This window comes from Siniperca chuatsi, linkage group LG6, assembly GCF_020085105.1.
Source record: "Siniperca chuatsi isolate FFG_IHB_CAS linkage group LG6, ASM2008510v1, whole genome shotgun sequence".
Classification (NCBI taxonomy): domain Eukaryota; kingdom Metazoa; phylum Chordata; class Actinopteri; order Centrarchiformes; family Sinipercidae; genus Siniperca; species Siniperca chuatsi.
Genome location: NC_058047.1, coordinates 15,824,046 through 15,849,423, shown reverse-complemented (window position 1 = coordinate 15,849,423; position 25,378 = coordinate 15,824,046). Strand labels below are relative to the sequence as shown.

The 25,378-nt window shown below is 43.4% G+C and overlaps 3 protein-coding genes across 6 annotated transcripts; 1 reads left to right on the top strand and 2 right to left on the bottom strand.

The window, feature by feature from the left end:
• Positions 1–3,022: 3,022 nt before the first annotated feature.
• LOC122877783 (vegetative cell wall protein gp1-like) lies at positions 3,023–4,492 on the bottom strand. 2 transcript variants are annotated; one of them, XM_044199822.1, is made up of 3 exons: positions 4,065–4,492; positions 3,378–3,929; positions 3,023–3,164 (listed from the first exon to the last, which is right to left on the bottom strand). In XM_044199822.1, the coding sequence occupies exons 1-2, from the start codon at positions 4,278–4,280 to the stop codon at positions 3,396–3,398; spliced, it is 750 nt and encodes a 249-aa protein (XP_044055757.1). In that variant the 5' UTR covers positions 4,281–4,492; the 3' UTR covers positions 3,023–3,164; positions 3,378–3,395. The 2 variants fall into 2 exon arrangements, with proteins under 2 accessions (XP_044055757.1, XP_044055756.1); XM_044199821.1 differs by having other exon boundaries at positions 3,023–3,929.
• Positions 4,493–9,399: 4,907 nt separating this feature from the next.
• tab3 (TGF-beta activated kinase 1 (MAP3K7) binding protein 3) lies at positions 9,400–17,343 on the top strand. Of its 3 annotated transcripts, XR_006378303.1 has the most exons (8): positions 9,400–9,661; positions 10,372–10,543; positions 10,831–12,091; positions 13,116–13,276; positions 13,749–13,842; positions 13,937–14,111; positions 15,897–15,980; positions 16,470–16,500. XR_006378303.1 is itself a non-coding variant. In XM_044199540.1 (7 exons), exons 2-7 carry the CDS (start codon positions 10,442–10,444, stop codon positions 16,613–16,615), a joined length of 1,848 nt encoding a protein of 615 aa, XP_044055475.1. In that variant the 5' UTR covers positions 9,405–9,661; positions 10,345–10,441; the 3' UTR covers positions 16,616–17,343. The 3 variants fall into 3 exon arrangements, 2 of the variants coding, with proteins under 2 accessions (XP_044055475.1, XP_044055474.1); XM_044199540.1 differs by lacking the exon at positions 13,937–14,111 and having other exon boundaries at positions 9,405–9,661; positions 10,345–10,543; positions 16,470–17,343; XM_044199539.1 differs by lacking the exon at positions 13,937–14,111 and having other exon boundaries at positions 9,406–9,661; positions 16,470–17,343.
• A 70-nt stretch (positions 17,344–17,413) lies between these two features.
• tmem47 (transmembrane protein 47) lies at positions 17,414–24,479 on the bottom strand. The gene is made up of 3 exons (XM_044199541.1): positions 24,005–24,479; positions 19,406–19,546; positions 17,414–19,108 (listed from the first exon to the last, which is right to left on the bottom strand). The coding sequence occupies exons 1-3, from the start codon at positions 24,228–24,230 to the stop codon at positions 18,930–18,932; spliced, it is 546 nt and encodes a 181-aa protein (XP_044055476.1). The 5' UTR covers positions 24,231–24,479; the 3' UTR covers positions 17,414–18,929.
• Between the last annotated feature and the right edge of the window lie 899 nt (positions 24,480–25,378).

Sequence of the window (25,378 nt, the reverse complement as noted above, 5' to 3'; positions counted from 1 at the left end):
ATTAAAATCCCCATTCAAGTAATCTATGTTATAGATATTTTTGAGAGGTGGCACACTAAAGCCTTTATTGATCTTGCTGTCAGATATTTTTCCAGCGCTGCCTAAATAATCATAGCATTTGTAATATACTAAGAACATTGTTTGGCATACTGCATTACAGGATTCACTTGAAAATAATAATGTGAAACCACTTCTTTAAATGTCAGGATAACCAGCAAAAGTTACATAATTGCAGCAATCAATTATATAGCAATCAGGACCACTTAGAAGTGAAATCTGAGAACCAGAGCATCATTGGAAGATAAAGAAATGGAAAAAAATTGGTGATTCTTTTGATGAAAGAACATAAAGACTACTGAAGGGCCTTGCTTACAAAAAGTAAAACCTACTGGTGTACACAATTCAACAAACGTGTACAAAATAAATATAAGACTGGTTATAATATAATACATAGACTGCCAGACAATGTACTTCAAGCTCAGTGTGCTTCCTCAAAGACGCATGGAACTTCCACTTTATGTTGTTCGCCCTGGGCCTTGTTTTCCTTCTGTATTTGACGTTTGACACAGATCTGTATTTTTTTGGTGACATGTTTGTGAGCAAACATAAATCTAGCCTTTTTAAAGTTACATTTGAACATTACAAAAAAAGAAGTTGCACAAAAGAGGACAGCCGATCTGCGCCTTACAGATTTGTCAATGTTTTGGAAAGGCTCTTTTCACCCCGTCATTTATTCACTTCCTGCTCAGATTAAGGTGTAAGTTGGGTGGGGGTCTGTTCTGTGAACTCTCAGGGCAAAGGGGCCACATCCTCCTCTGTTCTGAGTCCTGCAGGGCATCAGGGACAACAAGGGGACTGCTTTAAATAGCACCACAGTTGTGGCAACTAATCAACACAGTAAGGACAGCTAACCTGAGTCAGGCTGGGCCTTAGCTTCAGCTGCTGCAGCTCAGCCCTGTCACCCCTATGAATATTTTTGTGGTGGTACAGCCCACACCCCCTGCTGGAGCCCCAGTAGACTGGCTCAGCAGGTCAAAACTGCATCATGCGCTGGTGGATGGACACACCGATGTCAGCTGTCCACACCTCTACTGACACAATTTCAGTTCATAAACTGTTAACCCCCTCCTCTTTTATACACTGATCACACTGCACAAAATGTCAACAATCATCAAAGATTTCAGGCTTCCCCCCTTCCCATCAACTGAACCACTGTGTCACAAGCTTAATCAAAATATCAGGTGAAATCATCTCTGTTTCCTCTTAGTCTACTCACTAATGTACCGAGCAGTATATTCTTTAGGCACTCAGTTATACCGATCATGGCTTTACGTAGTCTTCTTATGGTGAGATTCAGTGTGTCATGACTTGTTGTCTGTGTCTATGTCTGTATGGCACTTCAGAAAAAGGTTCCCACGAAATGGTAAACGCTAATGTCCATCTCACAAAGGCACAATGTCTGCATTGTATTTTCAAGAAAAGAGAAGAATGCCACTGAGAATGGCACTGAGCTGCTATTCCTAGACAACAGGCCATTTAGACAGACAACAGTACTGATCTGTAAGAAGTTTTTTCAGGACTCTGTTGTGCTAACCAGACTAGACTGTGACCAGACCCCATAGGTGATGAACTCCCTATGATGCTCCTCTCTTTTTCCCCCAGCAGCTGTCCAGTTATGCAGGGTTAACTGAGGTTAAAAGTTAGTGCTGCTGAAATGAGTCAAGCTAAAAACCAGACATTCTGTGTTGTTATTCTCTTGAATATATTTCGAGGACAAGCAAACTGCAGTATGTAACACTGATGTTCTACCTTAGGATTTCTCTGTACGTCCAAAATAGAATAAACTAGAATTCCTTTTGAACAAATTAATGTTGAGCTACACTAGCAGTGAATACATGTCACAATTTCCCAGCTGTGACTGCTTAGTGTTTAGCTGTTATTAAGAGAAAAAGCACCTCCACCACAGAACAGGTGCCACCTGTAGACAGAGCAGGCCACACTCTTACCAAGATGCTTTAAAAGGCACACAGTGAGCCTTTTTAAGTGAGAAAGAAATACTTAATACTACTTAAATACTACTTTTCAAAAGGACATTTTCCAGAGTACAGTAAAAGTAATTTAATTCAGTATTATATGGAAAATTACAAAAATTGATCCATATGATTTTAAACATTTGGCTACAATACACTACAAGATTGTCAGTGAAAATAATACTTTGGTCTATAGGAAGGATGTGGTCTGAAATGGTCCAAACTTGAAATGCCCTGTGTCCTTCCTCTGAATAGTATTCAAAAACCTAATGTCAGCCCTATCAGCTAACAGGCATTGGCATGAGCAAGACATAACTCCGCATTACTGGCATGTTGACCCTACCACGGAGAGACTGTTGAACAGTGGTGCCACCCATGACTGACCACAGTCCCTTAACAACACCAACCGCTGCATTATCAAAGATTCTATATAATTGTGTGTCAGTTGGTCACATGCTCTGGCCTCACATATAGACTTTTATTTTATTGTTTTTGCCTTAATCTACAGAAATCATGAGGGAGGATGCATGTGTTTTGCCTCATTTTGTTATCCTTTGGGCTCTACACGGGACCCAGGGAATTATTGGGTCTCTGTAAATAATATTATAAAGAGTACGGTCTAGACCTGCTCTATAGGACGAGTGCAATGAGATAACTTCTGTTTGTAATTGGGCTTATATGAATAAAATTGAACCTCAGCGATATCACTGATGCTCGGTAGGTTGGTACCACTGATCTTCTGAGCGGTTTTAATCACCTGCTGCAGAGCCCTTCTGTCCTGGGCCGTGCACATCCCATGCCAGTTTTCTATTGCTCTTCTGTAAAAGTTAACAAGAACTTGGCACAGGAATTTTGCCTTCTTATGTTTCCTTAAGAAATACAGCTGTTTCTGAGCCTTCTATACCAGGGTGGAGATGTGAGAGGATCATGTCAGGTTCTCTGTGATGCTGCTGCCAAGGAACCTAAAACTGTTCACCTGCTCCACTGATATAAACGGAAGTGTGTGTCTTTGCCTCCTTTTCCCGAAAATCAACAATCAGCTCCTGTGCACCACTCTGCGAGGTTGTTGATTTCCTCCCAATATGAAGCCTCATCGTTGTTTGAAATCTGGCCGATGATAAGTAGACTGAACAACTGAAAAATTAACTTAAGAAGTTAAAGAGGGGCTGAGCAACACAGTTCCTTCATCCATCATACAAAGCCTCCTTTTCCTACTACAATTTACATATATTTACATTGTGATTGTCAGTTCATGTCAATGTGCCAGAACCAATCATCAAGTCATGCTAAATTAATTTAGATCAGATGATTGATCTCTTCTGTTGCTTATGCAGGCTGTAGACTCACACAGTAAGAGGTCACAGGTTACAGGGCCAGGGAACCTGGAGGCTGGATAAAGGTGATGCAGGGGACTTCAGGCAAACAGCCTGGGGGCAGGACAAAAGCAGTGTTGGAGATCTCAGGCGGACAGCTGGAGGGCTGGACAGGTGTGGAGCAGAGGTGGTGTGGAGGGCAACCAGGAGGCAGGGCTGAAGGACTGAGCAGGTTCGGAGGATCGCCAGCCGTGTGGAGCAACTCAGGAGGCCAGTGACGAAGGCGAAACCTCTCTGGAGGCCCAAAGGAGGCAGGCGGCAAAGGTGGAACTCCTCTGAAGGACGGCAACGTGGCTGAGATCAGGACCGGGGTCCAACAACCGGAGATCCGAACAGGAGGCCGGCGACAGGGCAGCAGGGCTGGAGGTCGGCAATAGAGAGACTGGCAGAGGAGCTGGTGGAACCAGTGATGCCAGGAACCCCGGAGGCTGCAGTGCAGGTGGATCAGGAGGCTGCTGCAGCACGGAGTGTGCGGCCCAACCGGCGCAGGTTCAGGAGGTTGTGGCCCAACTGGAACTGAAGATACCTGTAGCACAGAAAGTTCAGAAGTCAGCTGCAGCTCAGGGACTAGTGTCTGTTGCAGCTTAGCAGGAACAGGCAAGACTGATGACAGCACAGGCTCAGTGGGTTGCTGCAGCACCGGAACGGAAGACAACTGCACCTTGGCAATAGGTGGCTGCGGCAGCCCAGCAGAGGCAGGAGAGGGCTGTGGCGGCCCAACTGGGACAGGACTTGGTTGAAGCGCAGGAACTGGAGACTGCAGTGAAGAGGGAACTGGTGGCCGCCAGGCTGCCGACTGGAGATCAGGAGCAGGTGTTGGCCGGACCACAGACTGGGGACCAGACAGCACTGATGACAGCTCAACGGCACTGGACATCAGAGTCTTAGTGATGCCAGACAGCAGAGTCTTAGAGTCTTATATACTCTTTTCAGTTTAAAATTCCCTATTTATTGATATTGATATTTATTCATACCTCTATAACTGCTGTGCAATATCCTCTGTCTCATTATAATCTTAATAAGCTACACTTAACTTGACAGTTCAAGCACTATTGCCTTACACCGTATTGTTATCATCAACGGGTAAACACACTTTGTACTTCACACTTTTTTTATTTTATACTTACACCCACTTGGTACTTAATTTATTTTCTGACCTGTATTATTGTCTATTATATTTTTTGCTAGTACTTCTATTCCTGTGTGCACTGACGTGATAGTGAGCTGCTGTATCAAGAGAGTTTCCCCTCTGGGATCAATAAAGTATTTCTGATTTCTGATAGTGATGACAGCTAGACAGCTGAGTCTCTGAGGTGCCGGGTAGCGGAGAGGACGAGCAGCTGGGCAGTGGCGAGGCATGACGTCGGCGGGAGCCTCCAGGAAGGCTTCCCAGAAGGTGGCTCCAGGCCTGGAACAGGCTGAGGCGCAGGCAAAAAATTAGCAGGCTGGTTGCTGACTGGAGGGTGGATTGGGGTTGATTGCTGGCAGGCAGTGATGCAGCCTGGGGTAAAGGCTGGAAGCTGGCATGCTGGTTGCTAGCAGGCAGGGAACTGAGGACCTGGGGCTGAGGCTTGGAGAGGAAGTCTGTGAGAAACTCATGAAGAGAGTCCCTCAGCCAAGTCCGAGAGGACAATTTCCCATAGGAGAGCAGACTGCCTCTATGATAATGATTGACGGCCTTCTCCCTCATATCCTTAAGGCACATCAGGTCACTAATTAATTCAAACAGTTCGTCAGACATTGTGTCTGCTGGGTCCATTATAGTCAGATCGTACTGTTGCAATTCGCCCAAGCAGGAAAACAGGGAATACAAGGTAACAGGACCCAATTGCAGACACCGGAGGCAGAGCTGGTGCAGATCAATGATTTATTAAAGAAAAGGGCTTACACAGGTAGTCAGGCAGGCAATGGTCAAAATCAGAAAGGCAGCCCAACAGGGACAAAAAGTCCAAGGGGGTAAGCAAAAATCCAGGCTTACCAGAGGGAAAAACCTGTATTGTAAATGTATTGTCATAACAAGGTGTATTGAAAAAAAAACCCATGTAGTCAACCCATTTATGCTAACAACAAGTCTGGCAAGTAAGATAGGGGAGATACTATATGCAAAGTCCGTAATGATGGCAATCTACTGGTGAGATATGCGGATGAAGAACAACTTGAAAGAACACTCAAACCAAAAGAGATAGGAAAACATAAGATGATAAGCACAGGGAGGGTGAGAGCACCAAACGGTGGCGGATGTAAAGGAGTAATTACAGGGGTGCCAGTGAGTGTAGATATGGAGGAACAAAAGAGGAAATTCAAAGGGGGAAAAGTAGTGAATGCACAAAGACTGAAAACAACAAAAGGAGTGAAAAAGGATAGTGAAACAGTACTGCTTGAATATGAAGAAGAGAGTGTGCCAAAGAAGGAATTCCTGGGTTTTATGAGTTACCCAGTGAGAGTGTATGTGCCAAAGCCACTGAGGTACTTTAATTGTCAACGGTTTGGACTCACAGCCAAAAACTTAAAAGAGAAGAGGGGATGTGCTAGATGTGGGGGCAACCGTGAGAATGGGAAGTGTGGAACAGGGGTGCAACCAAAATGCTGTAACTTTGGAGCATTATGTGGCATATGGTGGGTGTGAGATTTTGAGATGAGAGAATAAAATCCAAAAAGTAAGAGTGGAAAGAAGGATCACTTATGCAGAAGCTGTAAGATTGTCAAGAGAACAGATCAATGCTACTAATGAACAAGGAGCAATAGGGGTTTGAGAGCCACAACAAAGATCAAGTGACAGGATTTAAATGGAAAGGTAATTGAGGATTTGATGGATGAAAGGGATTTGGTCTGTATGAATGATGGTAGAGGAACAAGGGTAAACATAACAACAGGTACTGAATCAGCATTAAATCTAACATTAGTGTCTAATCCCTTGGCTGGAGTTAGTAACTGGGAAGTTTGGACAGCTACAACAGTAGGCAGCGATCACTACCCAGTCTCATGCTCGGTGGGAGAAAGAGTTGAAGTGAGACCAGGTGGTGGAATCCCAAAGTGGGTCTTTGGGAAAGCAGATTGGGATAAGTCCCAGAAGTTGAGTGAGGAAACAATGACAAGAACTGACATCTCTGGTGATATAGCAGAAATAAAAAGGTCAGGTAACCTCAGCAATTATTATGGCAGCAGATGGATCTATACCCAGGGGTAAAAATAGGAAGAATAGAAAACTGGTACCATGGTGGACAGAGGAGTGTTGTCAGGCTATAAGAAACTGGAACAGAGAATTCAGACAAGTTAAAAGAAACCATAACATGCAACATTTGATTCAGTATAAAAAGGCACAGTCAGTGGTGAGAACAGTTCGCCAAGCTAAGAGGGAAAGTTTACAACAAAATAGGAAGAACAACACCTGTGGGAGAGGCATGGGGGATGATAAAGATGATGGGAGGAGACAGAAGGGAATGGGAGTATCCAGTTATGACATCTGAGGAGGAAACAGCAGTCTCCAATAGGGATAAGGCAGACATCATGGCCAGGTCATTCGCAAAAATACATAGTTCAGAAAATGTATCAGAAGAAGAAGGGAAAGAAGATGATATAATTGATTAACCATTTTCTTTGGTAGAGATGGTGAGAGCAATAAATAGATCAAAACCAACCTCTCCAGGGGAAGATCAGGTATGCTATGTCATGCTAAAGCATCTAGGGGAGGGAGCGCTATCAAAGTTCCTGCAGCTTTATAACAGAGTGTGGGAGGAGGGAAGATTACCAAGTGCATGGAAGAAAGCAGTAGTGATTACAATAAGAAAACCTGGCAAGGATCCATCTTAACCCACTAGTTATAGGCCAATAGCACAAACATCTGTGCAAGATAATGGAAAAGATGATAACATAAAGGTTATCGTATAAGCTTGAGAAGAAAGGAATGCTGGCAAGCTATCAGAGTGGTTTTAGGAAAGGAAGGAATACTATGGACTCAGTGATAAGGCTAGAGACTGAAATAAGAAAGGCCCAGGCAAATAAAGAGTCAGTAATTGCAGTGTTTTTTGACATAGAAAAAGCATATGACATGATGTGGAAGGAAGGATTGTTAATTAAGCTGCACAAGATGGGTGTTTGTGGGAGAAGGATTTTCTATTTGGAAGAAAAATCAAAGTACAGATTGGGTCAGTACACGGTTGGAAATGGTACACCTCAAGGCAGTGTGCTAAGCCTGCTTCTTTTCATCATTATGATCAATGATGTCTTCTCAAAGGTACCAGTAGATTACAGTAGGTCACTGTTTGCAGATGATGGGGCCTTGTGGAAGAGAGGAAGGAATGTGGAGCATGCAATCAGGAAAGTGCAAGGACTGATTGATGAGGTGGTGGAGTGGGGTTATGACTGTGGGTGGAGGTTCTCAGTAGAAAAAACTCTCACCAAGAAAAGAATTGAGGAAAGGATAAAGCTAAGGATGTAAAGGAAATAATTAGATAGGCTTGCAACATTTAAATCTTTGGGAGCTCTTTTTGATTCACGGTTAACATGGGCAGCCCACATCAGGAGAATATAAGGAAAATGCAAAAAAGTGATAAATGTGATGAGATGTTTGACTGAAAGAAAATGGGGAGCAAGTTACTCATTTTTGAAAAGAATGTATGTGGCTTAAAAAAGATAGGTATGGATCAGCAGCCAGCTCTCTTTTAAGAAAATTGGATGTGATTCAGGCACAGGCACTGAGAGTGTGCAGTGGGGCTTTTAAAACATTGCCAGTACCTGCCCTACAGGTAGAAATGGGAGAAATGCCTTTGGAATTAAGAAGGATGCAACTGATGGCAAACTACTGGGCTAATTTGCAGGAACACAATGATTCTCAGTGTTGCAGGAGTGCTGGGAGAACGGAAAGAATGAGAGGGATAACTTTGGCCGAGTAGGGAATGACATCGCAAAAGAATTTGACGTGTTTGATCTGAGGATAAGAGGTACTAAGAAAGGAGTGACAGGATTTGGGGTGGCAATACCAGCAAAATGAATTGGTTGATTGATGGGAGAACACCCAATATGTTAGGGGTTTACATGGTGGAGATGTTTGCAGTGTCCATTGCACTACGGTGGGTGGGGAAAAAAAATAGACATAGTAGGGTGTTGATATGCTCAGATTCATCCTCAGCCCTAGCAAGTTTAAAGTCTTTCCATTCCAACAGCCATCAAGATATAGTATATGAAGTCCTTCAGTTAGTCACAAGAATAGCACATCAGGGAGGTCAGGTTCTGTGGGATCCAGCACATGTAGGGGTGAGGGGAAATGAGAGTTAGCAAAGAGGGCTTTAAAGAAAGAAAATATAGAAATGCAAATTAGTATCAGTAAAGCAGAGGTTGAATGTTTAATCTGGGGAAAAAACAAATCAATTATGACAAGAAAGGTGGGACAGAGAGGGGAAAGGGAGACATCTATATTAAATTCAAAAAAGTGTCAAAATTAGTGGGGTAGGTAGTGGACACAGGTGAGAGGAAATAGTGTTGACAAGATTAAGGTTAGGGCACTGTGCACTAAATAAAACTTGTAGAAGATTGTAGGGAAATACTAGACAGGCTTGTGGGAGGGCTGTCAGGAAGAGGAGACAGTGGAGGTGTAGTTATGAGTTGTAGGGGGTATATGACACAGAGAGAGATGATGAGGAATTAGGTGTGCAGGAATTCACATTAAAAGAATTACTGAGCATGGGTGAGAGAGCACAGGTCAGGGTACTGTTAGTTTTTCTAAGGCACAGGGGTTTTTAATAGGATATGATGGAAAAACAGGAATAGGGTATTAGGGCGGTTGACATTGATAGCATGTAGGATAAAACGTAGTTCAGGGTGTGTGTGCGGTTTTTTCTCATTTAATTTTATTTTGAAGGGATTATTGTCCGTTCCACACTCCGGAGCAGAATGTGGCGCTAATGCACCAATAAGCTGGATGCCAACCGCCGTAAAACAAGAAGAAGAAGAAGAGGAAGAAGAAAATATCATCATCATCATCATCGTCACATGTACATCCATGACAGACATGCGCACTAGTGACAGCGTCGGTCCAGCCGATTTGAACAACTTCCTGGTCCGGGAAAATCTGACATTATCGCGATAGACAGCCTGTTCGTATGCAATTCAGCGGCAGGGGCCTGTCGCTGGAATGCGAAACCTCAAGTTATTTAGCCAAAACAATAAATTGACAAATTTCGGCGTATCACTTCAGAAATATCACAGCTCTCCTCAGGACTCAGCTATGGTCCGAGACATGAGGGAGATTCATAACATATGGTAAGTTTTATAAAGCTGTTAGTGGCTAACGCTCGCTGACTTTAGCATGGTTAGCTAGCTAATCCATCAAAACCTAGGCTTGTGACAGCTGACCAGCCAACAGGACCAAGCTAAGGTTAGCATAGCCAAGTTAGCTGGCAGGCAGTTGACGAATTGAGTTAATCTTATTTGAACAGATGACTTGTTTAGGGGATTGTGTTGCTGATTTAGCAACGGGTAACATCGGACAATCTCCCAGGAATGGTAATGTTGTTTCCTATCACACAGCACACCGGTGTGGTTGTTTGTTTGAGTGATGCACGGAGGCTAACTGATGCTTATAACTAGCCTGCGAGCTAGCGATGGTATGTCGTCGTTGCTTGGTGCAACAGTATGGCTAAACAAACAACAACAGATTGACAGGCACTTTGCTAGCACTCGTATGCTAATGTGAATGAATACCAGTAACGCTGGCGTGTTTTCTTCGTGTTCGTGTGTTATATTCCGGCTGTTTCACCTCACTTGGTGGAGAAATTATGCTCTTTTAGAAAACTCAGGTTGACATGCCTCACAAAGACTATTTAATTGATAATGTTCGCTTTAATTACTGCTGACAAAATGGGTGTGTGACAGACATTTGGCAGGCCACCAGTGCTAACAGGATTATTGCGAGCATTCCCATGACATTTGAGTGTTGTCTTCAGTTTTGGCTGTCATCTCTGCGTCTTCAGGGGATGAGACGAGATCGGTTATTTCAGCATTTGCTGCTTTGGGCTCGTTGACTCTCTGTGTTGGCTGAGGATGGCGCAGGGAGGCTCTCAGCTCGACTACCACATCCTGCAGGACCTCAAGCAGCGTTTCCCAGAGATCCCAGAGGTGGTAGTGTCACAGTGCCTTCTGCAGGTATTTTCTCTCTCTCTCTGCCTCTCTCTCTCACACACCCACACTTATTCTCACATATGCTCAGAAAAGCTGTTTGGAGAATGTTGGAAAATTGTCATGACATTATTATATTCACTTTGGTAGAAGGTTGTTTTATTTTAGGAAATCTTGCTATGTGTTTGTTATCCAACCTCTAGTATTATCCTATATGATTATGTATACTGGACAATAAGGCAGCAAGATGAGCACTTAAACACTCACAGTGATCCACACTGCATGACTGAGACTGTTCTCTGTTACTGTCTCAGAACAACAATAACCTGGATCTCTGCTGCCACCTGCTGGCTCAGGAGAGTAATAGATACCTGTATGGAGAGTTCCACCACAGTCCAGAGGAGGGGCGGCTGAGCCGAAACCACATGCTACACATTAGCCTGGGCTACCCGGGCTCAGAGGCAAGCAAGGTAAATGGAGGAGCAGCAGGTGTAGGGCGCTCCCTAGTGCACAGCACCAGTGACAGTCACATCGAACCCCAACGGCCCAGCTACCCTGAGCCACTGTCAGCCCCCGCCACCATGGCCCCCTCCCCGGGTTACAATCCTTTCTTCATGAACGATCAGAGCCGGTCTGCTAGCACTCCCACCCCTCCACCCACAATTCAGGGCATGTCTCCCACATACGCCCCTGTCCCACGTTACACTATGAACCCTATAACAGTCACACTTTCACAAAGCATACCCAATGTCCCACAGGCTCTGCAGATCCCTCCCGGGCACTATACTAACAGTACCAACACCACCCTTTATATTCGACCCTCACCCTCCCAGAGCCCACAGCCAGCGCCCTGGTCCTCCTCGGGGGCACCTGTATATCAGCATCAGCAGTCCCCCTACAGTACTCCCACATATGGCTCTCCTTACAGCTCCCCGCAGCATCAAGTCCAGCCACCACAACCACAGCCCCAGCCACAACCCCAGCACCAGCAATATGTCTTCCTCCCTATTAGCTCCCCAACCATTCCCAGCATGCCCTACCATCACCAGCAACAACCCCAGCAACAGCCAACAGTTTACAGGCCCTACAACACAAAAAGCTCCCTCAAGAACCAGATAGAGATTACCCTGGAGGGTCCACGACCTCGCAGCAACTCTCCTGTACACAACCCCCACCCCCAAGGAGCGCTTTACATGGCCACCAGCCCCTCGCCCAGCTCCCCTTCAAGGGGTATCACTATGAGTGGGCCTCCGGGCCAGGCAACCTTCCACCCTGGGATGTACCTGCAGCATCAGGGCCCTGCAAGACCTCGGCCTGCCTCCTCTCCTCAGCCGGGCCAGTCAGCCTACACCTTCAAAATCAAAGTTTCCCCAGGAGGCCAGGCTCAGAGACCACCCAGCTCACCTCCTGTGGCCGAAGCAGAGTCACTTCTCAACATAGTAGACCAAGGGGAGCACAACGCTGCCCCTCCACCCATCCTTCCCATTTCTGCTCTACCGGGGAACGTTGCCAGTCAGTTTCAGCACATGCCTCGACGTTCAAGCTCGGGCTCTGATGACTATGCCTACACACAAGGTAAGGGATTCTTGTTTTTTCTCTCTATTGCTCTGCATGTGTGTGACTTTCTGTCACCAGCCTTTAGCCTGAGAATAGCTGATCTCTTCTTATAAGACATTTGACTTCCTGGTGTTCATGAAACCACTGTTGAGCAGTGTTTATAGGTGCATATCATCTTTGGATTTGATAATAATTTTGTGTATTGTTGTTTAAGATGTGGACCATATAACCACAATGTCCCTGGTTTGATTCCAGCTGTGTGTATTTGTTGCTTGTCATACCCCTCTTTGTCCCCATGTTTACTTCATATATCTACACTGTCACTAATAAAATGGTAAAAATACCAAAAATGCATATTAAAAAAACCTCAAACTAATTTTAACCTAACTGATTTCAAGGATTACACTGTAAACCAAAATCTTACATTTTCATATTCGTATTCGTGTTCATACAATACACTATATTTGCAAATATTTAAGATCTCTCACCATCAAAGATTTTGGATAAGATCCAACTTCTTATTCAGTTATATACTGCATTATTGTGTGCTTGTCATTGATAGAAGGTGTTGCTAGCGTGATTTGCAGTAATCCTCACATGCCAACTTTGTTACATTTAAAATTTCTGTGACAGTGTTGATTAAGTGATAAGTGACCATCATTTTGTGGTGTTTAGCTGCTTTCTTATTGGCATTGCTATCATATTTGAGACTTTCCCCACAGCCATATAAAACAAAGTAGTTTGTGCAACTGCTTTGTTTCCATTTGTACTCTTTAAACTTTTAGTTGTCTTGTGCTATATACTGTAAACTGTTGATGGTCAGTGTTCTTTAAAAGCCGACATACTTCAAGTTAAGCTTTATATTTCATGATTTGTCTGTGTTGCTGCCTTTTTTAATGTTTTTCATGAAATGTGTTTTATTAGATTGTTCAGCCCCTGTACCTTAATGGCAGTGTTGGGCTTGTATGTTGGTATGAAGTAGTAACAGAGAACTAAAGTGATAGAAGGTTTTACATATTGTGTTTGGTGTATTTCCCTCCAGCTCTCCTGCTCCACCAGCGGGCCAGGATGGAACGTCTACTGAAGGAGCTGCTGCTGGAGAAGCAGAAACTAGAGCAACTGAAGTCTGATGTCAACAATATGGAATATGATGCCCTTCAAAGACGCTTTCGACGAGTCAACTCCACCAGTCTTATACCCAGAGTAAGGACTGAACATGTAGTTGGACTCAAACATTGTTTGCTCTTCACAATTTTATGTCACCACAAATATTTTTATACTTTTTCACGTGGTCACGAATGGTGATGAAATTGTTAGTGATTTCACTAGTTCAGGATTCACAATATTTTAGACTATGTTTATCCCATAGTCGTGAAGGCTCAGTAGGCTATAGCAGCTACATTGTAACTGACATTCTGTGTTTGGACTTAGTCGTGTGCTGTTTTTAAAAGGCAGAAAAGGAATAAAATTGATCTTAAAAACAATCAAACTTTACTTAACTTAGTAGTCCAGGTGCGGCTAAAATGCAGCAATAATAATAAGACAGATTGCACTATTGTATCACACAAAGTGATTTGTAAAACCTGTAAGAAGACATTTGGAAGGAGGGATGGGGAATATTTGGTTGTCTATTTTTGTCCAATCTAACTGGGTTGTGTGTTTGCACTGGCTGCAGCCTGAGGAGATGACCCGATTGCGGAGTCTGAACAGACAGCTTCAGATTGATATCGACTGTACCCTGAAGGAGACAGATCTACTGCAGTCTAGAGGTATACATACACATACACACGCCCCACACACACACACATAAATGCACATTCCTACACATAAACCTTTGAAGTGTGTCTCTGATTTATTTGAAAGCATTGATCTTGAAAGAGCCCAGCCCAGAAGCAGACAAAGTTGGGTCCAAAGTGATTGATGAGGCTCCATCACACTGCATACAGATGCAGCGTTCTAAAATGACCGGCTGGTCTGTGACAGGACCCGGGCCGATCCAAGGTTGACCCTCATTGGGCTCGTGCACAGTGTCTGGCTGGTACGTGATCCTTGTTGATTACGTAATTGATAACAGCAGTGCCCTAATCACAGTGTGTGGACGTTAGTTGCAATGCTTTATATATTTACCATTAGTGGTATTTTTGGAGGCTGAAACAGTCTAACTGACAGCATTCTCAAGAGTGTGACCAATTTACTTGCAATCAGCCCAGTGCCACTCAACATTTGGGCCGCGGACTCCCTGGAAAATTCCTGGAGCATTCTTCTGCTTTGTTTCAGTCTTCCAAATGCCTTTTGGCAAACACTGGCCGAGATTTCATGTATGTTGTTTTTAACACTTGCCATTCCTTCATAAAGCTGTGAATGGTGAAGCACCTGGGCAGCAGGTACAATGTCTCTCTTCTGAGCCTTTGAACGCTGCCCTTCTCAAACTCTGTGTAGATGGCCTGCTCTGTCAATGAATAAATCTAAATTTACAGCAAAAAAGCTGCTGTTTGTTTTTGGTGGATTGTAAAATATTTGAAATTTGATAATATAATAATAAACTTTATTTATTTAGCACTTTTCTTAACAATGTTACAAAGTGCTTTACAAAAAGAAATAAAACCAGACAAGGAAGATAAAATGAAAAGAGAGACACGAGTACACAGGAAGTAGAGTAGTATTTGGGTCTGTGACCAGTTTCTTGAATGGCCAAAATTCACAGTTGGATGTTGTTATAGGGCTCTGAAAAATTGTATTAATTGTGGTCTTTGTTGTGACAAATGGCCAGTGTAAATTCATAACTTGTGTGAGTGATCTTTGCGTGCTTCTTGAAGCCCAGCTTTCTTACACTCACAAAGCAGCTTATTGAGTTAGAGAACTTTGCCTGCAGAAAATTCCATCTAGTTGTAAAAATAAATCAGTAAAACAAGTTAACATCTGACTGTAAGCCTGTAGCTGTTAGGCCTATATTTCTTTGTGATGCTGATATAAGTATGTGTAGCCTACTCTAAGTAGACAATAAAAACCCATGTTGATAATTGTGTCATAAATCTGATTTGGAAAAAGCACCCCATTGGTTATATAAACACTCAAGAAAGAGTTCCTTAGTTCATGTTGCAGTTAACTTCAAAATGCGTCTCTCGTGTCCAAGTGACGACATGCCAGAAAGAGCAAGGCACAATCTTTCGGCAAAATCCTGTAAATTTGTGAATATTGCTTGAATTGGCTTATTTATTGTGGCATCGGTGATTGCACTAGTGGCTGTTCAGACCAAATTAAGCGCTGCATGAATAAAACACAAGAGGCTGCATTGGTTGGGGCATGTTGCTTCGGGTGCCACTGAGATGTTTAAATACAATCCAGGATGGTCAGTTTTGAGTAATGGAACCATTCATTTTAAGGCTTTTTAGATGCCAAAAACACTGCATAGTGGTTTATAATACTATGAGACATCATTTTACAACTCTGGAAAGTTATCACAGCAACAGTTCTTTTACCAAACTCTGTCATGACGATCCTGAGATAAACCGTAGGATTGCGCTGTTACAAATAAGTCTAATGTGTGCACTTGCTTTAATTTGATTTGCCAATGTAGTACGTAGCCAGTTAATGTTTTATTACAAAAGATGAGCAAGGTGCAGCTTTTTTGCCTGTCGACCCTGCATTCTGTTTTTGCTGGAGTCCTCTGCGTTGCAATGAATGAGGAGGCTGTTATCGTCGGTCTGAACACAGCAGTCGAGTCAAGAGGCTCAAAGAGAATGGCTGGAAACTGATTGGACCTCTGGTTGGGATGGGCACTTCTAAACAAACGTCTCTATCTGGTTTCTGCTTTCTTCCACAGGGAAGTTTGACCCAAAAGCAATGAACAACTTTTATGACAACATTCAGCCTGGTCCAGTAGTTCCGCCCAAACCTGGGAAGAAAGGTGAGAATCTTCCAACGTAGTTTTATGAACATAAGTGATACATAAGACATTTCCATAAGAAGAGAAGAAAAATAAATGTTCTACAGGGTAAAATCACATGTTAATACTGTTGCCAAGATACAGATTTCAGTGCAAGACCACTGAAGTAATTACTCACATATTTGTCTTATTTGGCTTCTAGCACATTGAAGATTCTGGACATTTTTGTTTGAAAGCCGAGACTAAAAGCTTAACTTCATTTGGTCTGTGTTGATCTCCACAAATCTGTTGGCATGGAAACTAGATGAGAAACCTTGCTATTTAGTGAATACCCATGTCTATCAACATTTATACTGAATGGTTAATGCTTGAATACATGCCTCACACATGTCTGAGTGGTTAATTCCAGCCCTGAATTGATGACACTTAAATTGTTGTTGCATTATGCACTTTATCACATGAATAAACAGCCTTTTTCAATATACTGCTTCTCTCTCTTGTTTTTGTTAGAAGGGGAGCAGGGCTCCAAGCCAGTGCCGGGGCCCCAGAGGGACGAGGACTTCGAAGGCGCCCAGTGGAACTGTGAAAGCTGCACCTTCCTCAATCACCCTGCACTCAACCGCTGTGAACAGTGCGAGATGCCGCGCTACACCTGAGCTTAGCGCTGTGCTGTATTGCCTACCCCTGCCAATCCTTGGATAGTATAAGCCCCACATTCAGAATCTGCCTAGAGGTCTTCCCCTGTCAATCAATATATAAGCCCCTCTTACCTGCTGAGGAAGAGCCACTATCCCTCTCTGTCCACTTATCCTGCTCCCATCTACTACTCCTGTGCACTTTGACCCTTATTTCCATTGACGGATGATGATTCTTTTTTTAGGACAGTTGGAGACTCTTCTTGTGTCACATGTATAAAAGAGGGAGTGACACACTGCGACTCTGGCAGTGGGTGGGACGGGGCTTCAGAAGGGTCAAAGCGATTGAGGAGGAGGAGGACCTACGATTTACCTAGAGAACATTCCATGCAGAATGAGTGACTGCCCTGTTTACACAAACTGCCCATTCCTGAACTCAAAATGGAGGCACATCCACTTTAATCCAGGACCTGTAACTCCCCCTCTGACAGTGGAATATAAAGAAAGCAATGGTATATACGTTCTGACTAATGCGAATTGTAGACTGTACACTGTATCTAGCTCTGTATTAGAGCTCATTTCACTGAAAGAAGAACACTAAAGACATTTGCATATGAGTATATTCCTGGTACTTATATGCATATTATGCCACCCTGTATTATGTGTTCAAAAGATGTTGATTTCCTGTGCAAATGCCTCAACTTGCTGTACTTAATAAAGGAGCTGATTCTATGTGACTTGACCATGCACAGCTGGCATGTCTGCATAGTTTGTCATAATTCACAGATGGTCCTTTTTCCCAAATGAACCAAACACACCTTTTTTTCCCAGTACATTTTTTTTATTATGTTAGTTCAACCAGTGGGAATCAGAAACACAGCAGCAAATGGCAGTGGCATGCACACACTCACTCACTTTCACTAATGTTGCAAGAGAGATTTGGAGAAGTTTCTGGCCACCTTGAATGAGGTTTGAGAAGGCGTTTTTTTACCAGAGCAGATGAGTGCAGGTCTCACCTTGTGACCACACTGTCCTCCTTCAGGTTTGAAACTTTCCGTTTTCTTCTTGATTGATCCCATAGTCCTCTTAACGCTACTCATGCACAGCACATTGTACTCTGGCATCTCCTAAAGTACTTTATCATGGACCTTAACTTGCATGCAAAGCTTTTCTGCTACAGCCTCTCCCTATCTGAAGCAGAAAAATCTACTGTTATACTCTTATTGGTGCTTACTCTACTGAGAGTATTTCCATTTCCCACAGGGTGAGAAGATAAGGAGGCATCACATGAGGAGGTGTGTAAGCACATGCGGGGTGGTATGATCACGCAGACATGCGCACACACTCAGCAGACATGGTCATTTGCCATCTTCCTTCCCACTGGTCTTCTAGAAATGAATATTACTTTATTATGCTTACTGCACATACTTACATATAATACAACAATTTGATCAAAAAGCAAGTATAATGGGTTATGCTGCAGGTTTACAATAGCAGCCAAAGGTTTTACCACTTTTTACATGTGGCTATTCATTAACCAGTAAATGCTCCTCTCACCAGCATGATGATATTTAGAAGGTGGCTGTGGAATATTTTTTACTGTCTTAGGTAGCTTCTGTTTATTATCAATATCTCTGACCCTTTAAATAGATTCAAATAGGCCGGTCCTTTAAGCTTTATGACATGCTTTCACCAATCTATTATACTCTACTGAAGGAAGAAGGCTAGGCCAAGATCCAGATGTAATGTATCTCTGGGGAAATGTAGCATGTCACATTTCCTTAGCTGTGCCCTGTCTTCCTCACTTTGTCATCCTAAGGATATCACTTCAATAGGATATTTTCCTCCCTGGATCTGTTACTCCCCTGGCCTGAGTTTACATCGTTCTTTGCCTTCTCTACTCTGATTGGTTAATTAGCCCACCAATTCGTCCTGGTATGGGGTCAGTCAATCCATCTGTTCCCTCCAGATTTTCTGCCCAAATCTAAGACCTACTGGAGTTCCTCTTAAAGGGAACACAGACTTATCTGAGTGGTGGCATTCTCTCCCAAATTAAACTAGCTGGTTTGGATTTCTTTTTCACAGCCAAGTATGCTGCCAAAACTTCTAAGAGCACTGGCTTCGGTCCAATGAGTAAGGATAGTGTTTGAGACAATAAGTTCACAGTATCAAATGGAAGAGCTCATTTTCCAGTCCTGAAACTAACAATAAGTGTTTGTTTTTCCTATTTTTCTATTCTGTGGTTGTGCACTGTGTAACGGACAGAAAGGTCCTATTACTTAGAGGACACTGGGTGAAACAGAGAGTCTCAGTTTCTCTTGTTGTCTCACATATTTTAGTAGTAGTCTTCATAGTTCTTGGGGTTGAGACAATAGAGGATGGCTCCTCCAAAAGAGAAGATGGTGGATCCCCAGGCCAGGCCGTAGCCCCAGTTAAACTCATGGTACACCCTCAGACTGACCGTCTCTATGAACTTGATGGGGAACAGGACCAAGCTGCACACCTGGAGCACCGCTGCAGAGGCAAATGGGAAAGAGGGAAAGGTACTAATGTCAAAATAATTATGGTAAATGCATATAGAATGATAAAGATTAAAACCAAAATGGAAAGTCAGTAGATACAAGGCACTCTGATGGCCACTAAAATCCTATATATCCTCTTTCCCCTGACAGCCAGCCTACCACGGACATTTTGGAAGCTGGACAGTCATTGTTTTCTATTTTTGGATCAGCTCTTCCTTCTTGCTTTTGTCTTTTTTTTTTTTTTTTTTTTTTTTTTTTGCTTCCATTAAGACAGTTTCTCTTTATGTACCTGCAGAGAACAGCATGACAGCCACGGGCTTGTAGCAACGACTCCTGGAGCTGAAGCACAGGGAGATCAGCGCCACGAGGAAGGAGAGCAGGGTGAGGGCCGCCCCCCCCAACAGCAGGGCCAGTGTGGCAATCTGCCAGTCTGAGACAAACACACACAGGGACAGGGAGGGGGGAGGAGGAAAGGCATGAAATCACACTGAGATAGAGAGTGACATAGGTAGCTAAAACGGGGTTACTCTGGAGAGCCGTTTCTGTGCTGTTGACAGGAAGGAGGAAAGTGGATAGATAGATGAGGAGGGATAAAAGGAAAAGCGGGAAGCAGCAGAATAGGATACAGGCCATGTTGGTGAGCCACAGTAACACTACTATGCTCAATCTCACACAAGAGAAAAATGATTCCCCCCACTGATGTTTGTGGTGAATTACCGCAGTGTAAACAAACTATTTGTGGTTCAGAGGCTGAGACAACTCCTTGTGCATATTCTGAGGAGCTGGCGATGGCTCATAATGTTTTGATGTGAACCTCTGGGGATCCATGGCCAGTGGAAGAAGAAGAATGTGAACCATGCAGTGAATAACCCTCGAACCGAGCGCAGCAGTTTCTGGATGACAAGAAACAAACAAACGCACACACGCCTGGCTACGCACGGATGTCAGCGGTTCAGTGATGGATCCCAATGCAGCAGAAAGGCAAAGTGATTCTGTAAGGTGACTCAGATAATGCGTCTCCCTCCCTGATGGCTGATGCCAGCTCAGCAGCATTCTCAGCATTTCATTGAGATTTACTCCAAAAACACTCAACTGGAAATAACCGCCGTCTTAATCTCGCTTGCCTATCCTTGTTGGAAGGCCAAAGTGGGATAAAAAATGGAAAGCCTATGTTTTTGTCAAAAAGAGAAATACATTATAGTCGCTTGTGCAAAAACAATCACTTCAGCTGATGAGCCCGTTTGAGAAAAACTGTTTTTAGAGACTTAATTAGCCACGGGACATTAACTGAGAATTGGTAAGAGACACACTATGTTATTGTTTAGAGATTAAGGGTCTCTTTTGTAGCTTGAATGTGTACTCGCGGAAACAGGAGGTCTATATGTAAACAGGCAGAGGATATTATGATGAGGCATTTGATTACACAAGGGGAAATAATTTAAAGTACAGTGGGTGGAAAAAAAATCAAGGGGGATTGGGCTCTGCATAAGTGATTCAATATTACAGTAGGTGGAAAAGTTCACATTAAAATACTTTAGTTTAAAATATGTTTTGTCATTTTTTAGTAAGTATACATGGTATTGTCTATTATGGAGCCCAGGACATAAAAAAGATGAATCATTGCCAAGAATATTTCCTCTCTATTGAGGCAGAAAATCATTAAAACATTCACCAGTGGAGAGAAAGTGACGGAACATAAGCTGCTTAAAATACAGTTCCCACTCTTGTTGGAGGGAAACTTTATTCCAGGGGCCAAGCAGCTCAAATATAAACAAACATCAACTACTTTTGACCAAATATGGCTCAGGATTTAGAGTATAAAAATGGGCCCTGTCACCACAGGATGTTGGAAAGAGCCCACAAAAAGCAGAGCACCCGCTCCCTCCAGCCTCCAGCTTGCACAACACAGGGCCCCCTTAAAGCCTGACCCCTTGACTCTGCCATTGCCTCGCTGGCTGCCTCTCAGCAAAGGACCACAGTGACTTGACCTGTAGTTGTCAAAGCCCACTGTTGGTGAGATATCTTCTCTAGGTCAGCTTGGTGCCTTCAGCCCAGCCAGTCTGCAACCAAAAGCCTTATCGGTGCACCCATGAAACAGCAGGTTGCAGAAAGTCATCTCATTTCAGATTTGGAACAGACCCTGTGCGCTGTACAAGAAACATAGCCAGAGTTGGAGTGCTTAAAGGCTTTGACGAGCAGTAAGCGCCAAACTATTAATCTGAGCCCGGCATGATGACAGATGGAAAAGGAGATACAGTACACAAGATCCAATCTGAGCATTAATTATGGTCCCATGTGTGCATGTCAGGGACTGCTGAAGTGCTAATCGAAAAAATCCTTTAGGGCCCTAATTCTGTTTCTTTGTCTGAGACAATGGTGGAAGATCTGTGTCACAGAAGAACCTGGAGTGTCTCCCTTGCTGTCACACACACTCAGTCTCACTCTCACAGGGCAGCAGGATGGAGAAGTTTAAGAAGCAGGAAGATCATCAACCAGAGGTCGCAGGGCCCACGAGCAAGACGCTGAACCTTTACAAGCTCTCTGTATCCAACATTGTGCTGTGACCTCCCTCAAAAGACAGGACAATCACCCAAATATGGGATCGATGACGTATTACATTATTAATATGCTTTGCCATCACCGCGTCTGACTGAGCTGAACTTGCTCACACACTGGCTCCACATTCGTCCCTTCATCTCACACTGACCTGGTATCCACACACGCTGCTCTTGCATGACCGTTCCACATTCCTAGCCCTGTGTCAAGCCTGTATCTTTTATACTTGACCTCCGACCCTCTGCCTAAGTGTGCATGTGTGTGTGTGCGTGTGTGTTAAAGAGAGAAACTGAAAGAGAGGAAGAGTTACCATTTGTGTCTGTTTCTTTTAAACACTTCTTGAGCATGTAACAAGGCAATATCTCGTGTTAATTCAAACTGCATATTATTGTGGTTTTCCAGACACACATACACAGACACACACACACACACACACACACACACACACACACACACACACGCAGGCCTTGCAGAACAAGCTCAAAACATCTGAGCAGCCAGCTGGTGTTTCAAACTAACAGGATTTATTTTATGCCCGAAGCATGACACTGAGGAAATATTGGGGGGCTGACGAGGGGGGTAGAAACTGATTACTGGGATTCAAATCAATAAGCCTAGCCAAGCACAAGCCCGAGGAAATGGGCAGTTTGCTGTGTGCATTTACTGTGGTATGCTGCTGCTGCTGAGAGCTGACACGGAGACTGCATGTCTTTATATGGCACCAAAGTGCACTTTGTCTGGGCTGACAGAGAAGGATCTGGGCCAGAGTGACCCACAGTTACTCATCTCTCAGACAGAAAGAAAACATTTTGTCAGACTAACAAAAACACGATTCACCACTCAGCACACAGGAGGAAGTCAGAGGCAGCAAAAAGTGAAGAAAAAAAAATAAATAAATAAATATAATATATATATATATATATATATATATATATATATATATATATATATATATATATATTTAGCAGCACACACACACACACACACACAAAATAATGAAGGAAGCTGTAGTCCGGAGTGTAGTGTGAGATAAACCTACATAAGCCTACATCATTTTACATTTGCAGAATAGAGCATAAGACGACTTTTAGGCTGATAAAAGTCCTCCTGAGATAAATTCACACAAATTTATGTGCTTCGTATATCAGGATGTAAGTTACAGTGTGGACACAAGAAATACCCATAAAAAGCTCTGCAGTAGATGTTACCTTTAGGAAGCTTTTAACTTTTAGTTTGTGGTGTTTGTACCAGACTGGATTATACTGTAAAGTGTTTCTGTTATTTTGTCCACCTTACACTCCAGTGTACCCTAATAGAGCAATACCACAAACTGTGGTCTAAAAACGTGCCAGCGTCTCAATAAAAAATGTACATTATGTAAGCTTCACAATCTGCAGGGCTGTTGTATTGGATTACATTGGATTTTATAGATGTCAGGTTTTATAGAAGGCATAAGTAAATGCTTTCCTGAAATCATAATTGCCTTTTGTTCATTCATATAGTGATAGTGACCTATTCTCAACCACCTTCTTTTTTATCACTGAATGACCAGCTGTGATGGAAATATGAAATGCTTCCAGAATAAACCCTCATGGGGGCTCCATAAAGAAGTTTCCTTAATAGAGAAAATCAGCATTTCTGGAGTGCTTCGCTTGTTTCCCTGGTTACTAATCTCCAGGCATCTGGATCTCTGGGGAGTTCTCTGCTCTGAGTTGCCCTCGCTCCTTGGCCGGTGAAGAAACCCACACAAAGGCTCATTTTGTGAGCAACAAAAGGCCAAATGAAACCCCAGCTGGCCCGCTCCTGGCGGGGCAAAATTCCCACATCATTCAGTGGCGCACTTGGGCAAATGTTTCCGAAGAAAAGTTAACTAGCCAGCCTACATAGAAAACCAAAGGTGTCATATTAATCAGACTTTGCGACTCAAGGATAACCTTTCATATATATATATATGAAAGCCCATTGTTCACTATCTTATTTCATGTAGAAACGTTCTGCAGTTTAAATTAACCAGGCAATAGCTAATTATAAAGTAATTAACATTTAGCACTCTCCTGGGTGATGTTTTTTACTTTTCACCCACAGAACAGATTGGTTGAGCAGTGCACTGTATGCAGGGATCCTTTGTTATCCCTGAGCGCTGTGCATCTGACTTTCATTTGAATATGAATGTGGGTGTCTGTCTGCAACCCCAAATTCTGCCATCTCAAGGCTGAAACTTCCCTAAAACTACAACACCCAAATGGTTTAAAAGTTCCAAAACAACATGGTGGCGCATCACCCCATCGGCCACAAAAGTCAATGTGTGTAATCGCACGAGCGTCTGTCTCACCGGTGGCCAGCGTGCTGTTGCAGGACCACTCCACGGAGCTGACGGGCTTCCAACAGGACACCCACATGGACAGGTAGTACTGGTCATCTGCCGTGACCCACGCCGGGCTCAACACGGCTCCGACATCCAGGCACAGGGCGAGAAAGACGCACACCAGTCCCACCAACTTCAGGGGCGTCAACGCCGACACCCGGACCTCCTCAGTGCCGCTCACGGATGAAGCCATATTTAAAGTATCTTACTCATTTAAAAAAAATAAGACAAAGAGGAAGAGAATGTGTGTTTTCGTGTTGGGGTCTGTGTAAGTTCCTTAAATCCACAAAATGAGTCAGGTTTAAGTTGTGGTTGTCCTCCCCTGCCCGTGCCCGTGCTGTGGGTAGCAGGATGGGGAGCTGCCGCTCACTCCGGGTCCTGAGTCCAGAGGACGTTGCTGCCGCTGCTGTGGACCCAGCGCTCTGCGGACGGGACCGTGCTGCACATCACTGAAATAACACGGTGCTGCACCTGCAGGGTCCTAGTGCCTAGACCCACTCCCACTTACACAGCATCTCTCTCTCTCTCTCTCTCTCCGTCTGTTAGTCCTCATATTCACTGATATAAGAGTAAAAAAGAATAACAGTGTAGGCAATAGAAACAGGTCTGTGAGGTCTGTGGCTTTTCATTTGTGGTCAGTGGTTATTATGGTGGTTATGCTCCTTTGACAACCAATCAGATTTACACAATGTAAGTGCTGTGGAAGTGGATAACAGAAATGCGTTACAGTCTACTTCTTTGTAGGGTTCCAATAAGCAGAAATGCTAATTCCACAACTTTCAACCAGGCTCAATAGACCAGAATATAATGCAAAAGACATTGCACACTTGCATATTTTTTTATATGAACTTTAATCCCCCCCTTTTTTCTCCAAAAAGAATCCATATTCCTTAACGTTCACAAGAGTGACTGATAAGTTAGCCATGAAAGGCAAACACTTAACATTTTCTTTTTTTTCACCTGTAAAAAAAGCTATTTTCCTACAAGCCTATTGTCTGTGATTTTCAAAAGGCATTCTGGGAAGTGAAGACACCACTAACTGAAGTGAAGTAGATACAGCTTGATGGAAAATGGGGGCACTTAAAGATATAAATTACAAAACTTCATCACTATACTATTAGCTGGAATGCTCTGAACATCACAAAGTGACACATGTATCAACGGGTGCATTTTCCTTTTAAATATTATATATCACCCAGTCACATGCAAATGAGATCTCTCCTTGACCACAATTACATGTGCAGCCTATACAAAACCTGCATGATGGCTGTGTTGACTTTGCATTATGTTTTATTAAAACTTATTCTTGATTTCAGTTGATTTAATGCCACAGTACGAGTC